This window comes from Gavia stellata, chromosome 18 (assembly GCF_030936135.1).
Source record: "Gavia stellata isolate bGavSte3 chromosome 18, bGavSte3.hap2, whole genome shotgun sequence".
Taxonomy (NCBI): Eukaryota; Metazoa; Chordata; class Aves; order Gaviiformes; family Gaviidae; genus Gavia; species Gavia stellata.
Genome location: NC_082611.1, coordinates 13,982,356 through 14,004,451, shown reverse-complemented (window position 1 = coordinate 14,004,451; position 22,096 = coordinate 13,982,356). Strand labels below are relative to the sequence as shown.

Genomic DNA, 22,096 nt, shown 5'->3' with positions numbered 1-22,096 from the left:
ACTGATGAAACAGAGAACTGCAAAGGGTAACAGCCTTCCTTGCTTCTAGTGCTGCATTCAAGATGAGAGCTTTTTAATAAAAATCCCAGCACGCGCCAATGAAGACAGGCAGAGATGCCTTCTAATCTGCATTGCCATGATTCTCTGACAGTAGAAAGGATGCTACTTCACCTTCCTTTAAATATATCCACACGATCCCATGCTCAGGTTCCCCTTCTCTGACAACTTAGGCTCTAGATTTCTTGTTGTTTGAGGGTTTTTTTCAGTGTTCCTAGGCAGCATTTGTATTTGTGAACAGACAAACACCATTGAGTTTATTTGCCTTCACTGGGAGCATACTCACACCACCCAGGAATTTTACCTCACAAATGTTTCTGTTATCGCAGGGACCTCAGATTTTAGCAGTGCTCTTCGTATCCACTCTCATCTTGTGACCCATTATTGTTATGTCTTTTCTATTGCAGGAAAGACTGGCAGGACTGATAGGAGGCAAATATACTGTCACTTACTGCCAGTTGTAACTTCACATCAGATTTTGCCTCTCCCCCCAGTTCTGCAAAACTGCTTCAACTTTATCTCCTGCGCTGCCTTTCCCACACCCTTCCCCCCTTAAGGGCTGCCTCAGCTTCTGCTCCCCTCCAACTTGTGCATCACGATTGCCGCTCAGGGAGCTCACGCATTGAGCTGTGGCTGAGCAGAAGCAGCCTGTACTCAAGAATGAGACGGGGTAAGCAGGAATGTACAGGGGAAGCTGAAACCGACCCATAAATTATAACTTCTCCCATGGGAAATTCGGAAGAAAAGTCATTGTTTGCTAACTGATTGTATCAACATGATATTGAAAATGTTCCTGTATCTAAATATGGATCTCAAACCTGCTACGAGGAGTTAAAGGCATTCCCAAGGCCTGCGGCTTGAAACACATGTCCGTCAGACTTTATTTCCCTGGGCTAAACCTCGACTCCAGAGCTGTCTGTGACTGCGGGAATCAGACCCAAGAGGGCATGTCCTAAGCTGAACTCTTTACAGCAGTGCCTGGGAAAACAGCAGTAAATTGAAAGCAGAAAAAATATTTACAGAAAAGTCAGGATAAAGCCTCCTTCCTCAGACCTGACAGCCCTTTCCTCCTCACACAGGCTGATCCGAGTGACCTTTATTTACTTCCAAAGTCTCCAGGCCAACCTGTCAGTCCAGCCCTGTATCACACTGGACAGACCATGTTCAAGCTCCCACAGCTAGACTCTGGCTGTGGCTGCCCTCTTCAGTTATTGCCTTCATTTATACTCCACCTCCCCCATTTCTAACAGGTTTAAGATTTCTTCAGGTGTGAAGGGGTTGCACACCCAATCTTACTGTCCCTTCAGGAGCAGAGATTAGTTTACCTTTTTTACTGCCAAAGGAATTTGCCACCAAATTCTCTGCAGCTTACCCTGACTTTGAAACAGAGGATTTCAAGCAAGGATGAGAAGATACTACTTATATGGTCTCAGAGCCTGACAAAGTGGACATGAAGCCCCAAGAAGAGGGTCAAACCACAAGTGAAAATAGGAATGCCATGTAAAAAAATGACATAATCTTTCCCACTTGAACCTCCTGAATGATCCCTTGTTGCTAAAAAAACTGTTGCTATTGAGCTAAAACCACATTGCCATGAGCAGTAACTCACAACACAACCCATGCAGGACGTCAGTCCCACCTGAGGAAGATAGCATCTTTCAGTGGAAAGCAGACATTTTATCCATACAAAGGAACGCAGGACTAGCAAAACACAGTGAGCAGAAACATTTCCCAGCTCAGATGTAATGAACATAGACAATATGAGCCAAAGTGGAAAGTCTACACTGACTCAAGTACAGCTGAGCCACTGAAATAAGTCGTAATGAAACACGTTTCTTCATGTGGCCTCGAGCAGTGGGACGAGCTGCGGGCAGTGTTTCAGGGAGCACAGGCAGAGCAGTTACGTGGGGCTGCAACTAAACCAGCATCTCCTCTTGACTTTACAGCCGCCCACTCCACAGCCCCAGGTATTGCCTTTGATTCCTGCACAGAGGATGAACACGCACAGTGAGCGGTAAGCTCAGAGTCACCACTTTGCAGGCATCAAATGAAACGGATGCCCTGCCCAGGAAGGGCTCTCATGTTTGGCTGAAAGGTTTTTTTAACGAACAGGAACCTTACATGTTCTTTAAAAGCGCCTGTAAAACAGGATGAGATGCAGTTAGGGAAATAAACATTTGAAATCTGCAAAAGCTAACAGTAGGTATGGTTAATGTAGAAGGAAAGTGGATTCACACCATCTCCTGAGGCACCAAAGACGTGCCAATACACAAAGACAGTGTTTTAAGCTCCTGAAAAACAGAGATAAATTAGTTATCACTTGAATCTTCAAATTCAAGTGAGGAAGAAGTACAGCTTGAGTGCTAAAAACAATGGGGTTTTTTGGGGGGTGAGTTTGGTTTAAAATTGAAATATGAATATATACCAGGATGGGTTCTGGTAAAAAAGGGGTTGTAGCTGTACTGGTAACCAAAGTGGTCCTGGTTTTTTTACAGAAATTAAGAACAAGTGAATCAGTACACACACAGAAACAGTATACCTAACATACAACAGGCAGCAGTCAGGGCAGGGAGAAGAAAAGGGACTGACCCAGACTGGAAGACACACTCCAGGACACACTGAGAGCCAATGTATCCCTCAGCACTGGTTAGATGACTGTCTACAGCCCCTGGTCTGCACAGGAAAACAAAACAAAACATTTGCTGACCCAAATTTCTTACGCTTGAATCATGAGGTTAATTACTTCTGTTCCTTATTCTAAACAGATCACACTAGCCCCAAAATCTTCACAGCCCTAAGCATCACCCAGAAAGGTACACTTTTCTCCACTAGAAAGCACTTCTTACAGGACTGAGCACTACGCTGACAGCATCACATCCTTTCTTGGTTTCTTTCCTTATCCAAACTGACACTACAAGAGACTGAAGCTTGTGATAAAAGCTCATTCAACCCCAACATGGCTTCTTCTTGTCCCCTAGTTTGTCCTACCTCGTTCCTTGCTTGTTGAGGTGACCTTAACCTCATCAAGACCAGACCTGTCCTTCTGTCCAGGTTGTGGCCACGCAAACAGCTCGAATTTAATTTTCTGCTTTTGGCCTTTAAACTTTTCTCCCACAGATCAGATATTCTTTTCTTTTCTGCAGCTTTCTGATTACCAGTTAACTCTTGGAGCCTAACGAATATAAGATTATTAACTCATTGACCCCTGTGCACATGAAAAGCGAGAGGACAAAGGTCTTGGTTTGCAGCCTGTGTAAACCTGTTTGTGAACAGTGCTCCCAGCACAGTATTTGCCCACCAAATGCTGCTTCTGGGATAGATGCAGACTTACTCCAGCATTGTTATCGCTACGTGATGCTTAGAAGCAGGACCAAACAACATCCAAATTGTGCAGTACTTCTGGTGGTGTCAAGAAAGAACAACATAATGGCAGCTGAAAGGTGATGAAATGGTATGGCAATGGAGGTGTAGCCCTACCCAAAGCTGCAGGAAGATCCTCCATCAGGAAGCAATTGGCTTAAGCACTGGGCGGGAAATGAACTGGAAAAGATCAGAGAAAGCAAACAGAGATCTTGGAACAGATTTAGCCTACAACAGCCACTCTATAGACAACCTAAGTTAGCTGGATGATTTGGTAAAGGAAGTTAAACATGGACTTTCTTGATGTTATAGATTGATTAAGTATTTTTAGATCTGTGCTTTTTTACTTTTACCCTAACTATATATTAAATGTTGATCTAGAGGAAGGTGGAGATTTTCACTGCTATTTAAGAGATTGGTACGCATGTTCTATTCAAAATAATGGATATCTATGTATCCAGGAACTTTAAGACACTTTAACAAATTAAGCTAAAAATAGGAAATGCCTTCCTGATGTTAGTGTCAGAGTGAGACACAATAGAGTGAGTTTTAGATTATCCAGCAACTCCCATTTCCCAGCTCAGCGCCAGTCTGGTACAGTGGAGCATTTTATCCTGCACTATTTTTAGGGAACTCGGAGGTTATTAGGAAATTACCTAAATAAGGAATGTTCTAGTTCTTCCTTCCCACAGCTGCTATTCATATTCCAGGGCCCTAGTTAAACCTCTTGGGACAAAGACTAAGTCACATGGAAACATTTTTGAACAAGAGTTTTCAGTGAATTCAGAGCCTTGCTGGTCAACAAGCCTGCCATGGATCGCACCATGTAGCCGCTTCCCATGGATCAATGGGCTGTATTATCTTGTGGGCTTCTTAAAGCTCATTTAACACCTCAACACAAACTCCCAGGAAACTCGTATTTTTATTAAACAGCAGGACATGACAGAGTAATGAACTACTACGAGTTGCTAATCCTGAATGCCCTCCCATGCAGGCCAGGGGTAAGCTGACAGCTCTAGCATTCATCAACAAAGCCAGCGATGACCTTATCAAGCCAGCTGGCAGGCAAAGCAGAAGCAGGGCTGCTTCTCACCCACCAGTCACAATTGTAACTGGGATAGACAAGTGTGAAAGAGGTCCAAACCAAACACTGAAGAATCCCAGCCGTTAATATGCAAGGTCTCTGCTACGGGATTGCCCTGGTCTCTGTGCCATTGCAGCGAGATCTTCCCAGGAGCTGCCTTGTCTAGGACAGAAGCTGCACTTCCCTCCCAGCACAGCAGATGCATCATCCTCTTGCCCAGTTCTCTACTGAGATCTCTAGCCGTGTTTTTTGAATCCACATTCAGGGACAGTTATGGCTCTATATCTACTTTCAGCAGCTAGTTCAACACCAGGCAGCACACCATGCACCATGAGGAAGAAACTGATGATCAGAAGAAGCAGAGCTTTCCAAGGATACCTACGTGGACTCGGTCAGAGGTACAGAAGATGCCTGTTCCTGCAAGCATCCAGCTTGGATCCTGTCACAATAATACCTACTGTTTGCATCTGGAAACCAAAGCCCAGGGCAGTTATGTTCTGTGCTCACTAACTACAAAGAGCCTCCATCCTCGGGTGGCCACAGTCTTCTTCAATGCCCACTGCCTGGCTTGCATGTGGCGTGTAAGTCTTGGCTTTGACCTAGTGTAGTTTGTATCATTTAGGTGGAGATTCTGGGAAGGTTTTGCTGCAATCACGACCACAGCAAGCTGGCTCTCCTGCATGCTCCAGTGTAACATGAGTTTTCTGAGCCAACTGTGGGGGTGTGGGGAACCATTAGGAAAAGGCTATCCATGTTCCATTCATTTCCAAACCCCTTTCAAGTAAGATCTGGTATTCTGCTGCCCCTCCTCCCTGCCCCACATAATCTGCTTATTTCAGACATTTCAACAGATGCAGCAAGGCACCAGAAAGGGAGCATGTCAGGAAGGAAGTGTGCAGCCCAAAGCAGGTATGTCATCAAGTGCTTTAAATATTTTGAAGGAAATCAGAAAGCTCAGATTTGGCTTCCCAGCAGCCCCAGAGCAGACAGTTGCAGCCAGCAGAAACTGTTTTGCTGCTAGTTCACGGAAAAGGCGGAGAGGCCGGAAAGGGTCGTTCTCGCAGCTCAGATTCAGCTCTCAGTTTGTTTATAATTATCAGTTCATTTCCAACCCATATTGTTACACTCCACCCAGAAGAACAGCATCACAGAAGAGCCAGAAGAAGAGATGTGGCATTAATGCTTTGCTTTAAACATAGTGATCTGGCAGAAATCAGAGGAAAGAAAGCAGCATGAAAAGATGATCTCTCCATGGACATGAAAAGCTCAAAGCCAGCTCCTCAATGCCGCAGGATAGCAGCAGGGATGCAGCTGGGTTCCTCCCTGCAGGAAGATGTGGCTGATAGTACATCTCCAGCATAGCCAGAAACTGAGATGCAACAGCAGAATGGGACCGTATCCCCACCTGGGAGCCCACTGAGAGACCACTTCTGTTCAGTACTCCTGAGTTACAGGCACCCTAAGCATAATCTCCCACAACACAACACACAAGCAAAGCACAGCAAACCCAGCATCTCTCCAGGGACCCAAGGGTGCTGAGTGTCAGTTCTCCAAAACCATCATTAAGCATGGGGTCAGGAATCCAGCCTGAAGGACAGCCTGAAGGCCTCTGCAATGCAGCATTTTCCCCTTCAGAGCCAAATACTAGCAAACTGCACAAAACCCACAAGCACTACACGTTTTTTCTGTTCCCTTAAATCAGCTGCTTTTGCAAAATAAAATCTTTAAAAAAACAAGAGTGTGGTCATTCATTCGTCGCTGCTCTCTGGTGAACTACCTCCTTGACTTGCCCTTGCAGCTACACAGGCTTCAGACCAAATCCCAATCAAATGCAAAAGCCTGGAAAGTAAATGAGTATCCATCATGTGCCCACTCCCAAATACACAGGGAAAGCAGAAGAGTGGGATTCTTACACTCTAATGCACATCATTTGATCTGCCGCTACAGGCACCCACACCCCACCTCCCCTCATCCCCCTCGCCCCGTGCCCTCAGGACCCCCTTTGGAAGGCAAGCTGATACAAACCTGTCTGTACAGGCAGCCACCCCCAGCACAAGGCAGGGCCCTCAACAGCCAGCACTGCAGGGATTCCCGCCTGCTCTCCGGAAACATGCCACTTCTACAGGGATAGTGGCAAGAGAGTGAAACTGAAGTCACCAGTGCCGTTACATTTCAGTAACAACCAAACCAGCTCGTATTTGTGAGGGCTGACTTACTCCTGCTATGAAACAACAGTAGAGTAGGCAAGATACTGAGGATGATACAGTTCTCAGCACTGATGCTACAGTAACACCATCAATTTGATGACAGTAATCATGATACAGGCTGGTGGAAATGAAAGCATTAACAGTACATGTCACTATTAAAAGTGTAATTAAGGGCTTTTTAAAAATTTCACTCCAGGCAAATGAATTTGCCTTTGTTTCCAGCTTTCCAGACACATTATCTGGAATTACCATCTCAGCAACTCATCCCCATGCTCACCAGCTAGTGTTTTACACTCACTACCAGCAAGCACATTTTGTTTTCTGTTCTGGAGAAAGGCGAAGCATTAAACTGAGAAAAAGAAAATCTCACCACATTCAATGAGACCTAACATTTTCCTAGTACAATTGTTTATACCAACTTGAGAAGTGTTTCCAATAAACACAAGGAAGCAGGACTCAGCTGTGCATGCGCTGCAGAAAGCAGCAGTGAGCCTGTGGCTGGCACCTTTGGCTGGGTGGCAGGGCTGCGACAGCCTTCTTGCTGCACCTGGCCACGCGTCTGCAGGCAGGAACGGCCGCTCAGGTCAGTGTGCATGAGCTGGCTCTAACCTGTCCATCTCAAGTGCCGACAGCGTTGCAGTTGTGGTACAGGGTTTCAGCCGCAGATGCTTTACCCGCAGACCGACCCAAGAAGGTGCCATGAACACTGCCAGGAAGCTTCTGCCACCTGTGGTGACTGTCACCAGAGCTGCCACCATGTCTCTACCTGCTGCACGAAGACAGCTCGAAAGGAAATGCTACCACCTACCAGTGTCAGCATTTCCAGGGAACTCCAGGCTGCCCTGGTTGATTGTACAGTTTTGTACATTTGTACCTCATCAGTTAAAAAGGAGAACTGGCTCCACACAAATGTTATCAAAACCCAAACCAAATCTTCTCTGCAGTCTTCAGAGCCGCTCGTTAAAACAGACAAAGCCACACAGACAAAAACATCTTTAAAACCGGCATTTCAACTGGCATTTCTTATACTGTGTATCTACCCACACCTGACAAGTCCAACTTCATAGTGACGCAGCTTTGCTGCAAGTTCCACGCATAAAACACGGCCATATGTCCACATTCACCTTAAACTCTCACACAGATACAGAAATTGAAAATTTTGCAGATGTCAAGTGAAGAAGCTTTCAAATGCCACATATATTTGACCTTATTTTTAGGCTAATGCTCACTTATGGAAATGGAAACGCCACGCTAAGTGTTATTATCTTACAAAATAAATGGAAAGCTATGGGAAACAGTCATCCCATTTTACGGAAGATATTGAAGTGTAACCTTACAGCTCCCCAAAGCTTAGGGAAGAAAAAAACTTAATTCTTCAAATTAAATTTTTATGTTTAAAATCGTGTTAATCTGCAAGATAGACAGCTGGTCCCAATGCTCAAAACCTTCACTAATCATCACAGCGTAGTGATGAACACAGAGGAACAGTCTACCTTTCCGAATCCAAACTGGCGTACCATTTTATCCACATTCCTGAAATCCTAGCTTTCAGGCAGAACTGATTCAGGAGAAAAAAATACTCTTTCATTTCACAAGTAGATGCCTACACCACACTGAGACAGTAAACAGATTGATGTCTCTCTCACATTCAGGTTTAACTGAGTAAAATAGGTAGAAAAGAATCACATGATAAACATAAGCAGTATCTGAAAACTCACACTAAGCAAACCAGAGTCATTGGAGTCCCCTGAGCCACAGTGATAGTTAGAGAATGCTGCCGCAATAAGAAATTCCCATTAATAAAGAGCAATGTTTCTAATTCACTGTGAAATAAACTGAAATGAAAGGCATTATTAATTCATCTTTCCAGTGCTGCCTTGCATCAGAATTAAGACAGCAATACCATCACCCTCTAGCACTAAAAGCTGTTTCCAACAATTCAAATACACTCAGAGTAATTAAAGAACACAATGTGCTGAAACCTTCAGTACTTCAATAACAGCACTTTTTACTAACAGGTTGAGGCAGAAATGCCAGCTATTTTTGAATTTAAGTTCTGAGACAGTACCTATGTAAGAAACATTTAAAACAGTGGCCCAGTCCTGGTTCAATAGAAAAAAAAAATCCTTTTGGCTTCAAAGGAACAGAATTGAGCCTAGAAAAGTTGCACAAAGCACAGTCTTCAACCCTACAAAATTCATATGAACTAACCTTGCTAAAATGTTTCTGAAAGAGCAAGGAAAACAGTCTTCGAACATGTAAGTGATAGGCTTATAGAGAAGAAGTGTTATTTACTTGCTGTGGAGATGGAAGGAGGAGTGAAGGGCCATATTGAAAGCAAGGGAGATGTCAGTTAAATACCACAAACAAATAAGAGCTAGGTCTGTTAATTACAGGAAGAGATTGCCCAGGGAGGCGGTGGATCCCCAGCACTGTTAAGAGTGTGTTGGGTAAAGCGTCTGCCAGAAAGGCACAGGCACCTTCCAGCAGTGGACAGGGTAGAGGAGGTCCCCTCCAACCTTCTCATCTTCAGTAAACTTAAGAGAGCTGCCACACTGGAGAAAGACTGCAGCGTACTGCAGCATGGTATACGGAGACAGTTCCCCACCTGCGTGAGCATCAGATAGAAATGATGTAACTAAAACTGAAGAGAAGCAGCCTGGTCCAGCAGGTAGGGCACTAAGCTGAGACCTGGGAAGCCAGACCTCAGGCTGAAGGCTGTCCCCGAGTGGGCGAGAACCGGTCACCCCCTGCCCACGCAGCAGCTCTCCCCCTCCCATCCTTTATCTGCTCCAGCCTTCCCATGCAGCGGCAGTCTGAGAGCACAGCTGGGCGAGGGTGAGAGCAAGCAGAGAACTGGACACGCGTCAGCAAAATATCCTGAAAATACATCAGCAAGTGTGGTTGCCCCAGAACTTTTACAACCTTGGTGACTCATTCAATAGTGTTTTTAGGGTAGATTGAGCGGGTGGAAGAAAGAAGAGGGTGGCATGCCACGTTCAGGGCACAATTACTCAAATACAGCTTATTGATGGCTCACAGTCAAAGCATTTTGGAAGCGTACGGGACTGATGCACCAACCAGTACAGCCCACAAGAGGGGACTCCTGTGAGAGGGGGCCTCTCGCACAGACCACCAAAATCACAGCAGACAATAAAATGTTTTTCATAATGTCATAAAGGATTTCAGTTCAGGAGACATATGGGAGCCTTAATTGGCCAAACAGAGAAACATCACTGGACTTTAGGAATTACAGCTGATTGGAGGGGAATTGAGGGTAGGAGCCGTCAGCGTACCCAGAATCAAGTACTGGGGTTTGGGCCCAGACAGAAAGATGTTTTGGGCCACAGGATAGGAATTGGGGAACACCTGAAAGATTACCTCACATTTTGTATAGACAAACAAAGGGCACCCCAATCAAAAAGTTATCTCTAGGGTTTTAAAAGGGTTAATTTCACATAACTGAAGAAAATTTTACTGAACTAATTGGAAAAGAAAATGTAGAGAAAAAAACAGGACTGAAAATAGACAGTTCTTTAAAAAGAATTCATTAGAGGGCTGATTATTCATGTTTCTGTGAGAGGGATTTTTTAACTAAACCCTTGCTGATAAGTAACTGTATAGGTCAGACTGGACGTTCACAGTAAAATTTTTAAATTGTGATATAAGAAATGTGATTTTTAAGTTATTCAGGAAATAAGGAGAAATTGTGCATTTGTACTAGACAAAAGAAAAAGAAGATATTAAATAACATTGCCTTGGGTTAAACACGTAAGTCAGACCACTCAAGTCCACCTGCACCCACGAGACCTAAAAAGCTTTGGCTTGCCAACGCCCATCATGCAGTAACATTTCGGAAAACTGGAAGAAGGCCAATGTGCTCCTTCTCCAAGGACACGTGCTACACGCACAAGCGGGAAAGATAGCTGGGGCAATGTGAACAACTTTGGTAAGGCTTTTGTTGACTTATCACTGGATAACCAGGATTATACAGCTTCAACACTGTAAACAATATGTAGACTAAAAACTGGTGATAGGTCTAAAAGATCTATCTTTTTTGGAGAATATTTGGAATTTTTGAGAATTATTGGAGAATAAACATTGAACAATTTAAATACACGCCTTCAGAGACCAGTTTCAGCCCCAATGCTGGTCAACATCTCAATCTAGAAACAAACACAAAATTATCTAGTAAACCTTGCAGATTAGCCAAGCAGTAGGTAACAAAGCGCAGTCACGGAGCGTGATCTGGACCCCTTGGCAGGCAGGGCCTGTTCAAGTAAGATGTGCTGCAGTGCAACCAAATACAGTCATACCCCTAGGAGCAAGGAAGGCAAACACTGCTGTCGGGGATGCCAGACTGTATCTGGGACTGCACCGCACTCTGACGCCGCAAAGGATGCCGAGGTCAGAGCAGATAAGCAACTCAGCAAAAGACGAGGGACGAGAGGGCTAATGCGATTATGGGATGTACAGAAAGAGAAACAGAGCAAGAGTCTGGAGGAGATTTTATCACCATATACTGAAAGTATGTGTACAGTGTATTGTTTTAAAATGGTATTTAAATTCTACAACACACTTAGAAAAGAAACGGGAAAGACTGTTTTAGACTGGAGAAAAAATTCTCAGTGAGGGACTTGAAAAGCTTCATCTGTTTAGGTTATCAAAAGATAGATTCAGAGGTGATGGTTCTCAGTGTCTTCAAGGTAAAAACGTGGACGTACTAATGAACCCTTTAACTGAGAAAGCTTTAGTTATAAACTGCTTGAAACTGAAGCTAGATAAATTCAAGGAAGTAATAAAGTATGACTTTTCTTAACAGTAAAGACAATTAACCTTTAGTTTAATAATGGTACAAGCAGTGCAATGTAAAAGTAGTGAATTTTCGGTGTTATAAATCTTTAAATTAAAACTGGATGCTGCATAGATTATTTGCTTCAGGTAAATGCAAGTTTCTGGGTCTGGGTGAAACTGTACAGCTTATTCTAAGAGATTTGACAGGATCATCTTCTAGTTTTTAACTCAACAGATTTATAGTAATACAGGAAAAGAACAGCATAATCTATGGCTGCCAGTAACATCTGCATAACTCCTCTTTGCTGAGGTAAGGGTTACAGATTGTAAACCATTCTTGTATGTGAAACATCAAAAACATTCAGTTATTAAGGCAAACCAAAGCTCCAGACTTCCTCGGCCACCCAGATGACTTACTCAGAGATGTGTACGAAGATGTCGGGCCCTCCATCTGCAGGGGTAATGAAGCCATGGCCTTTGGAGCGACAGAAGCATTTACAGACGCCTTTGTAGATGGGACCCTCCGATGCTCTCACAGTTCTGCAAAAGCAAGCACAAAAAAAGCAGTTCATTGCTGAGCGCGGATGCGACAGCTTCCAGGTGTGTCAGCCAAAGCACACCAAGCAAATGGGCACAATGGTCCAAATACTCACTCCCAGCGAGTATACTCCTATGTAGCAAATGCTTAATACTCAGTTTCATACACTGCACGTTTTGCCTGTAGCCTTTTTAATGCAGATAAGGATGATGAAGATGTTTGCTAGCATTGTAATCCATCAGATGCCATCTTGAATCCATCTGCTGCATCACCCTGCCAAATTTTCCTTTAGACAGTATACTAAACGTAAGCATCTTACACCCTTTGTGAGTTCAGGAGTACCAATGTGCACCTAGGCATTGTATAAACTTTCACAAATTTAACAGTAAGCATGTGCATGTAGTATCAAGAGAATGCAGTGCGTAAAGACATGTATAAACGTGTACATATGTATGTATATACATATACACACACTCCTTCTGCATGCATGTCTACAGTTATCCTGTCAGACTAGGATCCATTGAAGTCAGTATTTTGCCTCCAGATGACTCCAGCAGGCTATGAAGCCTAACTGGTATGCATAACACCAAGACTCAAGACTGAGCTCCTCCTCCACTATCATGGGACCTGTATTTTAAAACAAAACAGATTTGAAGACAAATCTTTAGGATGACTTACTGCCATCAAGAAAAACGACTTGCGTGAACCATGACCCATCCTGAAAACTGCGTGATCAAATCCTTTTCCCCGTCAAATATGCTGAGTTGAATCTCCAGGGATCCAAACTCACTCAAATGCTTTCATTAATGAAGCCAACTGTTTTAGACATCTTAACAGGTTTACACAGAAGCATTACTAGATCAGAACGTTCTCATGCCGTGATTATTCAGTAGGTTGCTTCCGTGTTAGAAGAGGATTTTGGTGCGATTCTTCAAACTCAGTAAGTGATTGTGTTGCCACTTGGTTACATGCATCATGGCAATTTTGACATCATTTTCCCAAATGTTTAAAGTTTACTGAAATCTAAATAAAATCACTAAAAAATGTGGTAACAGCTCTGCTGTCAAACTAACACTAAAGAAATACAGTTGAAAGTGTTAAAAAAAGAAGAAATCTTCATTAAATCACTTCACTTCCAGCTCTATAAAGCTGTCGACACACCTGACCCCACAAGTGCTTGTTACACAGAAAAGCACTCACTGCCCTCAATAAGCCATTAAAGCTCAACTGCATCTTTCAAGGAGGTAAAGCACTGTGGGGGATAACACTTGCAATGAAGCAAAATTAAATAATCCCACTGAATAATAAGCCACTGCCTGTCACATTCATCTTTTCCATACAATTGTGGGGCCAGAGCTCACCTACAACTCCTCTTGTTTAAAGAGGACACTAAAAAAACAGTAACAAAAATTTAGAGCTATTTTGATTTTCAGGGCAAACAAATACAGCAAGATTCCTACAATAATTAATGATTAAAGAACTGTGGAAGCCAAGTAACAAATTCTTTAGTTTTGTAAGAACCAGACTAGGATTAACAGCTGAGAAGAATTACAAAGAGTTCATTATTAACACAGCACTGCAGCAAGCTAGCTTGGAATTGCTTTTCAAGAGCAATCCCAATTATCAAGTCAATTATGATCCTTTTAGCAATCTACTTCCATTATAAAGTTTAGGGCATTTGACGGCTTTTGGAATTGACAACATATAAATTTTTCTTCTGCTGCTGCTGTCCTTTTTAGCCTCATTTTGAATACAGAAGTAATAATATGAAGCATTACTGAGATTGATGCTACTTCAATCTGCATGGATAACTCTTGAAGAAAAGAGCTGGGTAACACTGCAAGAAGCACAAAGGAAAAAACATGCCAACTAGATTAAGCAGCACAAAATAGGCTAGCTGCAGGCTTGAGATCTTACTTCCCCAGTATTTCACTTGGCATTGCCAGACCTCCCTTACACAGAAGTAATTGCAAGACTCTGGCAGAAGCGCAATGGATTGACCAGAGCTTCACATTATACCCTCAGACTCTGATTCAAAGGCCACTAAGATTAACAAAGAAGACCACATTGCCTTCTGCAGGTCAGCGCCTCACTGGAGACCCATCACAGGCACTGGGAATTTTTTGCAATGGCCAAACCTTGCAACACCATCCTCTGCCACTGCAAAGTGGAGGAGTCCCCTTCGGGCAGCGGGCTCCCAGGAGCCTGCACAGCACCACAGGCAACAGGAAAGCTCAGGGAAAGCCAGCTCTGCTGTAGGATCACCACCTCAAATAACTACAAATAGCAACAAACCTCATCTCATTTTATGGAAAACTTCATATAATCTTAGAGAATCAAGAGATCAGGGTTCATACCTTGAAAACCAACATATTCTTTTACACATCTATTTGAGCAATCTGAAGATGGAGATATGAAAGCTAAACAGGAAAAGGAAACAAGCCCTCTGAAAAGTGATAGGGTCATGGACCATCCCCAAAATGCAACCTGGCTGATGGTGGCACAGGTGTCAGGAGTGAAAGAACTAAAACCACCAGTGATGTCTGGTCCAGAGCTTCAGGGGCGGTGAGAAGAGAGGTCATGCCAAAGGAGGAGGTGGAGCTGACGAAGAAACACCAACAGGAACTGGTCCCAAGAGCCACAAGCCAGTGTCTGAAGTGAAGCAGAGCTTCAGACAAGAAACTCTGTTTTGAAAAATCTCAGTGTATTTTCCCCTCCCTGTAAAACTCTGGTCTTAAAGAGTGGAAAAGCCTTTGAATATCCTTTACACAAACAGAGCATTGAAAACCTATAGGCAATTTGGACTAAAAGTTTAGTGGCATCAGATTTTATTGGAGAAGAGGTAACAGTAAAATACCAAAGCATCTTCCAGATATAACCTTCCTGCCCCGACCCCCTTCACCTCAGCAGGGGCCCGATCATTCTGCTCAAAGGCAATCATCTGGTTGTGTCTATGAGATGCAGGTTTCCCAGTACTCACGCTGAAAACGTCCTGGTCCGTCGGGTGGGCAGCGGACTGGGGATGAGGTACCCTCTCATGGGCGATGGGGAGCGATCTCTTGCCCTGCGGTTTTCAGGTAGATGGAGAGAACTGGGTGGGGGTGGAGAGGCAGGTGACTGCTGCGAGGCGGATGAAGTGGGCTCAGAAGACATTCCTGATGCCTGAGAAAAACCTAGAGACAAGAAGAGGTCTGACTTAGCCCAAAATGGGAATTGTCATAAAAGTCACAAATTCTTCAGCTGATGATTTTGTTTAGAATATGACTCACTTCCTGCAGACGCACACATGGACACAGTTGCACCAAAAGCTCCTGCTCTGTGTCAGTGAGTGCATTTTTTTTAAGTTGATTTATTTTTAAATCTCACCGCTTTTGTAAGCTGTACTAGGAAGCTCCACTGAAAACAGATTACTCCACAACTAACACGTGTTTGCTTACTCCTGCCTCACTCACAGGCAACGGCTCCTGAAGCAGAGCTCAGCCCCAGCACTAGGTATCAGTGTGCCCCACGAGGCTCCCAGACAGATGGGGTTGGACTGCTGACAGCACAGCGGAGCCTCCTGCATCTGCACGCAAACGCACGTTACAAGGAAGAAACCCTAGAAGAAATGCTGAAATAAAGGCTGCACCTCCACTGCTGGAGATTAGTTTTGCTGTGCAGTCACCGATGCTAACTTCATTGCTGCTGCTCAGCTATTAGCACAGCTCTGTCAAAGCTTGTAACACCTTCAGCTTGACTGCAAGAAGAAAATCATACGAGTGTTCCTTAATTCACTTCAAACAGAGTTAGACAGTTAATTTTGTCTGCCAAGGACAGGAACACAGACAAAGTCAGGAGGCAGTGGCTGACCACGAGGAGGTGACCCCTCCAGCCTGCACAGATCTGGCAGACCCAGCAGTCCCCTTTGAGTAGGTCTGAGTCTGCCACAATCTTCCAGTAACTAGGAAATCAATAGTCCACATTTGCATTCAGACCCCCAGCAGCCCATGTCATATTTGCTCTTATTCACGCCCTACAGCAGAGGAGGAAGCAGGTCCCTTTCTCAGCACACCAACAACAATATGCATCTCATCACACAACAAGCAAAACTCATAGAATCCATGGAAAGAGAAGGACTGACAAGAAACAGCAGCACTTCTACATACACGAACGCATGGCTTACAGGTGCAGCAGTGACAGAAAGAAGAGAAATCAATCAGCGCTGCTCTAGTATTACTGTGCAAGTCCCCATCCGCACTGGAAGGGGAGTAAGCTGTACAAAAATAACCAATAATCCACCACCCTCTTACTTAAGAAAATCTAAAAATATCTGGATATCTGGATGAGGTAGCAGAAAGTGTGGCAATCTGGGTCAAGAAAATATCATGAAGGCAAAAAAAGCTGCCTTTAAGGCCAATAGTTTCATTGAAGTGAAATCTCTCATATCCATTATGCACCCTCCTGACACCCACACTCCCCAGCCCATGAATTATGGAGAGGATCCTTCACATGACATTTAAGAGATGCAGCCTTCTTGTCAATGACAAATTCCCATTATTTCTTCCCGAAACTGAGGACAAAATTAAAAAGGCCTCTGAAGAATGAAGTCACCAGGGAACAAAGGCTTTTATGTTTAACTGCTCAGGGTGCTGAGAAGGTAGAAGAGGACAGTCATGTTCCCTCATGTACCAGTTTGAGCTTTCCACACTGTTCTCAAGAGCAACCACTCAGCTGAAAACAAAACCACAGCTTTACGGATGGCGTTTCAAATATGGATGGTGTTTGCCACCCACGAGCTAATGCCCTGCCCAGCGTCATGCACAGCATTCAGCTGAGACCGAGATGATAACACCAAACAGACGGGATTTTCCAAGCTTCCTCTTCCTCCAAAGAGACCTGCTGTGCTGGCTGGTACTGAGGAAGTCTCCTCAGATTTTGAAAGAACTCTTTGCGTGCCTTGCTTTCAAGGAATGCATGTTTGACCTAGCAGGACTATAACGCTAATAAGTCACAGGAAAAACAAGAGCAAACAATTAAAACCTCATTCTGATAACTCAGCACACGTGGTCTGGCCTTTGCACAAGTGAAAACACAGCTTTCAGAATCGCACACTTTCTCTCCTAATCTAACTATAAATCAGTTTGTCAGGTGACAAGCAAAATGCAGAGCTATTCATCCATCCACAGCAATACAGTAGAGCCAGCCACAAAGTACTGCCCATCCCCTTCCTCAAACAAGGGTAGACAGGCAGGAGAATTTTCCCTTCTTCCTTTGAAACACAGATGAACCACAAAAATATTTACAAACAAAGAAGGCTAAATGGAGTTAGAAGTGTGCTAACATACGTTATTGTTCCCATTTATGTTATTTTTGTGCCCTCTGCTCTGTAAACATACAAGAAAACTGATGTAGAACATTCAGTGCCATTTCACTGTACAAATACCCTTTTTGTTCTCTGCCCACGGCCAAAGTAGATGAATGGCCTCGACTCTCATAATTTCTATTAGACAAGTCCTAAATCGTGATCAGAGCTCAGTGAGAGCTGATACACAAATGCATGCAGCTGGAGGCAGCCAGGAGCAGCTACGCTCGACTTCACGCCTGCTGCAGCAAGCGAGTACAGCTCAGAAGAGGAGGGGATGCAAACGAGCAGCAATAGGAAGTCTGTGGCTACACTACAGCTCAGCAACATTCTACATTGGCATGTATGTTGTATCACTGCATGTGCACCGGCACATCCATTTGCTTCTTGGGCTTCTCTGACAATCGTGAAAATTGGACGCAACGAAAAGGATTGGATACTGAGTTACCAAGTTTTACCGTGTGCACTGCATACAGTGGGATGACAGCAGCTCCTGCCTCCTGCGAACCTCTGCTCAGCTTGCTCAGTGCAGAAGATCACTTCATCTGAACCTTCTCGAAGACAAAGGTGGAGTTCAGCTATCTCAGTTTCTTCTGGTGTGGCCACTGTCTTGACATTGTTCATACAGGGAGTAACTCATTTCCATTGGCAGCACTCTTGAAGGAGCAGAAACGCTATCCCCACTTGCACGCGCAGCTGGAGGCACTCCGAGGCTGGGCAGTGTTTACGCAAGAAGCCTACGGCAAACACTCAAACCGAAACTCCACGCCCCCAGCCCTCCCAGCCTTCCTCTGTGCACAAGTTTTGCCTTCCAAATGCAGTTACTGGTAGTCTTCAAAGATACTTTTCAGATGTTATCCTGGGTTCTGAACTAACCCTCTGCATATCAAGAATCATCCTTGGGACTCAAGACAGCTGCCTACCAGCCCCTCCTCAGCAGCCATGAATACCTTCCCCACTTTGTGACTAGCTGAACAAACCTACTTTCTTACATCTCTCACCAGCCCACCACCTCCCACCCTGTTTTCCATTAGTCTTCCTCTATCCCTCCAGCCCAGCCACCACTCTCCATTTTCCCATGGCGAGGAGGACATCACACCAGCCCCAGACAGCACTAACACAGCACCTCGCCCGAGCTCCCCACGAGCATCCCGCTTGCTGCGCCTTGTGAAGGCAGCCAGTACTTCATAGCAGCAAACCATAGCTACAAAAAGCCCAGCAGCATGAAATTCCAGTTACGACAGAGATGGGGGACAATACACACAGTATCTCTCTTCCGCCTGAGCCAGCAAAATATTTGCCTTGGGACATTTACAGAATGAATGTAACATGATGCAAGGTGGTGATATTTTCAGGCTCTTTAGGAAACTCCAACCATGTGCCACCTTACCCTTAAATCTGCCCAGATTTCAACGTACATCATTCATCTTTCACCAACATGATTTTTTAGTATTTTTTTTTTAGACTGTAGGTATGCACCAAACTAAAATATAAATAAATCACAGAAGCATCATGGAAGCAATAGACATTGCTGAGTGGGTGCTCAGGTGCCCAGGTGCTCAGCAATTTAACATTTCAAAGCAAAAATATATTTATTTTTTTACCACATTTTCAGAACAATTGGCCGATGTGTACACAAAAAGACCCCAAAATGTCTTCTGTAACAGGTGACCTACAAAGCACAGAGTGCAATACATGCTGGAGAAATTTCTGAAATTCCCCATAAAATACTACCAAAAAAATCTATTGAAGTAATTAAGGTTGGAGGTACTTAAGTGTCACCATCATTTCTCTATATGTCTATACATCCTTCTTCTATTCTCTAAGTCTACCCCATACCTCTAAAAATACTCTAAAAATAGCAGTTTGGGGAAAGTTATCCATTCTGACCAGCACAACACTACCACAGAAATCTAGTCTCACTTTTAATTCAAGGAAATGCCTGGAAAAAAGTCAAAACGAATAGGGCAGGGTGACAGACTCCAGGAAATCTCCCTGTCTATGAACGGTTTCTTTTCCACACTACAGACACTGCAACACCTCCAGCGGGCACAGAGCTCATCCCCAGGAAGCGTTGCTCTGCGTGCTTCAGTGCTCCAGCACAGAGAAAAAGCTCTTTCTAGCCTCCTTAGCCTGGAAATGACACTGTCTGGAGGAGCTGCTTTCAGAAGGTATCACGATGGTCTACGAACAGGACAGCACTGGCCACACATGCCTGGAAAACCAGGCCTTTCCTCAAAGAGAGAGCGAGGTTTCTATACCCCAAGAGCAGCCACTTTCAGCTGGGTTTTGCTGGAAGTTAGGTCTTTCATTTCAATCTCTAGGAGGAATGTGGACATCTGAAAATGCGTTTGTTTTCTGGGCCTTCCTTGGACTTATAAACAACATCAAGAACTCTTTTTAAATGACTCACTTTTAAATGTCCTGGTTTCCAAATTTATTCTACACAGCGGCATTTCTTTACTTCTCTAAGGAAGCTGTGCAGATAAAACCCGAGCTTTGCCTGCTCTTCTGCTGATAGCTACAAACTCTTCTCAGCAAAACACAGCTCGATGGCACACAGTGAGCACTACAGAGACTGATTCTGCTCCCAAGTGCCCTCTCCCAACAGTATGTCCCTTGCTGTCATCTACTGAAAGAGTGAAGTCACCGGGACTCTCTGCTCCCTGCGTTACCTTGCCCTGATGAAGGAGAGGAACTGAGGGTGCTTGGGTCCCAAGGGTGCCCCCAGTTCTTCTAAAGGAGCTCCCAGCTCCCTGGCATCTCTCCGAGGCACCTGAGCACCCTCTCAGCCGGAGAACCAGGCCACAGTACTGCTCCCACCTGCAGTTTCTTTCCAAAGCACTTTCTGGCACTCGGACCCCAGTGTACGCAAGGATCCCGGCACCACAGAGCGTCACAGCACTCCTCCTGAGTCAGAGTTAAGCAGTTACAAAACACTCACAATTGCGAAACAGCTGGTTCAAAAAGCTTCCCCTTCCAGCTTAGTTTGCATGACTAACTTTCCACAATTAATACTGGTATTTCAATTAACACTGAAACTCAGAGGAGTTGCAACATGCATGTGACGTGTCAACACAAAGGATTATGGTATAAACATTACACTCTTAGAGGCTGCAGAGGAGTGCCCATATACTGTAGTGATTTGGCAGTTAATGGAGACCAGGACATTGCCCAACTGTACCCATGTCCAGTAAAAGCCTAATTATAAGGTAAGCAAAACACAACAAGGAAAATTCATATTGCTTGTCTGTCCATACAAATTAATTTGGATTAAAACAGGGTTGAGTTTAAGCAGCAACAGCTATTTCCAAGCAATCTCAGCAGTGAACACCTTTTCCTCAAATACCGTGGCTGCCCTCCTGCTCCTCTATTGAGAAGTTCGCTGTGTCTGAAAGCAATGCTGTCTGAGCAGCACAAACCAGCCCTGCACAGCAGAGACCACAGAAAGGGGTGGGAGGGGAACTAAGTATAGTATATCAATAAAGATGAGGACTTCTTACAGTCCTGTATTTTCCACTGTAAGCTGCCAGACGCACTTTAAAAAAATGCATTTAGGTTAAGGAACAGAGTGGATAGTTAGATTAGACACATGTTTCAACTGGTTTATGGTTATACTGAAAGATATATGGTGATACCCTGTGGCTCACTATATCAAAATTACAGAGGAACCAAGATCCTCTCTCGCTGGAAATCCAGTATTTGCCGTGACTGATACTGAATAAACTTCTTGCTCCCAATTGCCCTGAACAGAGTTAGCCAGGGTCCTTTGCTTGTAAGCAAACACAGGAGGCCGTATCCAGCTGTAGTGTGTCGGCTGCCACCAGTGATACCACTCACTAGGATTTGCCTAAAGAGACGGTGTGCACAGTAATATAAGGAGGACCATATTTCACCCCACATCTTGTCAAAATGTATTTCAGGGGGAGCAGAACACAACAGCGCCCAGCAGTAAGGTAACTTCCTCGGGACAATGCTGGGCAGCAGTCGCCGAACTGGCCACAGAGCTGTCCTGAGACCAGCACACCTCCCCTCAACACTTTCTTACAGCACAAGTCCAAGACTTCAGCCTGCTTACAAAATCTCATTTATCTAACTCTTTTTGTTTAAAAAACAGATTAAGAGAGATGGAAAACACTCCCCAGCTCATGGTGAGCCTGGACAAGCAATGACAGGTCCCAGGAAAGCATCCTCCTCTGGGAGCTCTTCCCAAGCAAGGATGAAGATGATGTTTGAAGATGACTGTGACAATTAGTGCACGCTAATCAGGTGCAAGTGTTGCCAGTGATCTAAGTTCCTGTACACATGTATTATTGGCTAATGTCATCAAGTATTTAAATGACCATCACCTGCAATGCTGTTCACTTTGCTTTGGTTATCTCTAGTACAAACCAAAAAGTCCAGAACAAGGCAGGTACAGCAGGAAGAGGAGGGATTCTCATGAGCACCTGCCATGCCCATGCTGTCACAGCTGCAGCCACAAGGCCATGAGAACAGTATGAGAAGGGCATGGAAACAGCAAAGGAGAAGTGATGTCGCAGCAGCTCTGGGAAACCCTACCTTATCAGCACGGGGAAAAGGCTGCGGCGCTGCAGAGAGTGTGCCCATAGCGTTGCCAAGGCTAAGGCTGGAAAAGACTGAACTGCGCTCTGCAGTGGAGCTGCTGTCTGCACGGCATTAGCCTGTCCTGTGCACTGAAACCCACTCCCATGGGA

General features: G+C 44.5%; 1 protein-coding gene across 2 annotated transcripts in view; it reads right to left on the bottom strand.

Moving 5' to 3' along the window:
- Positions 1-22,096, bottom strand: part of CARHSP1 (calcium regulated heat stable protein 1) — a 37,118-nt gene that overhangs the window by 2,603 nt on the left and 12,419 nt on the right. For both annotated transcript variants that reach the window (XM_059826362.1, XM_059826361.1), the window contains exons 2-3: positions 15,021-15,213; positions 11,920-12,042 (exon numbers count right to left, since the gene is read on the bottom strand). In XM_059826362.1, the coding sequence (XP_059682345.1) occupies positions 11,920-12,042; positions 15,021-15,193 (296 nt within the window). In that variant the 5' untranslated portion in view covers positions 15,194-15,213. The remainder of the gene's footprint in view (positions 1-11,919; positions 12,043-15,020; positions 15,214-22,096) is intronic.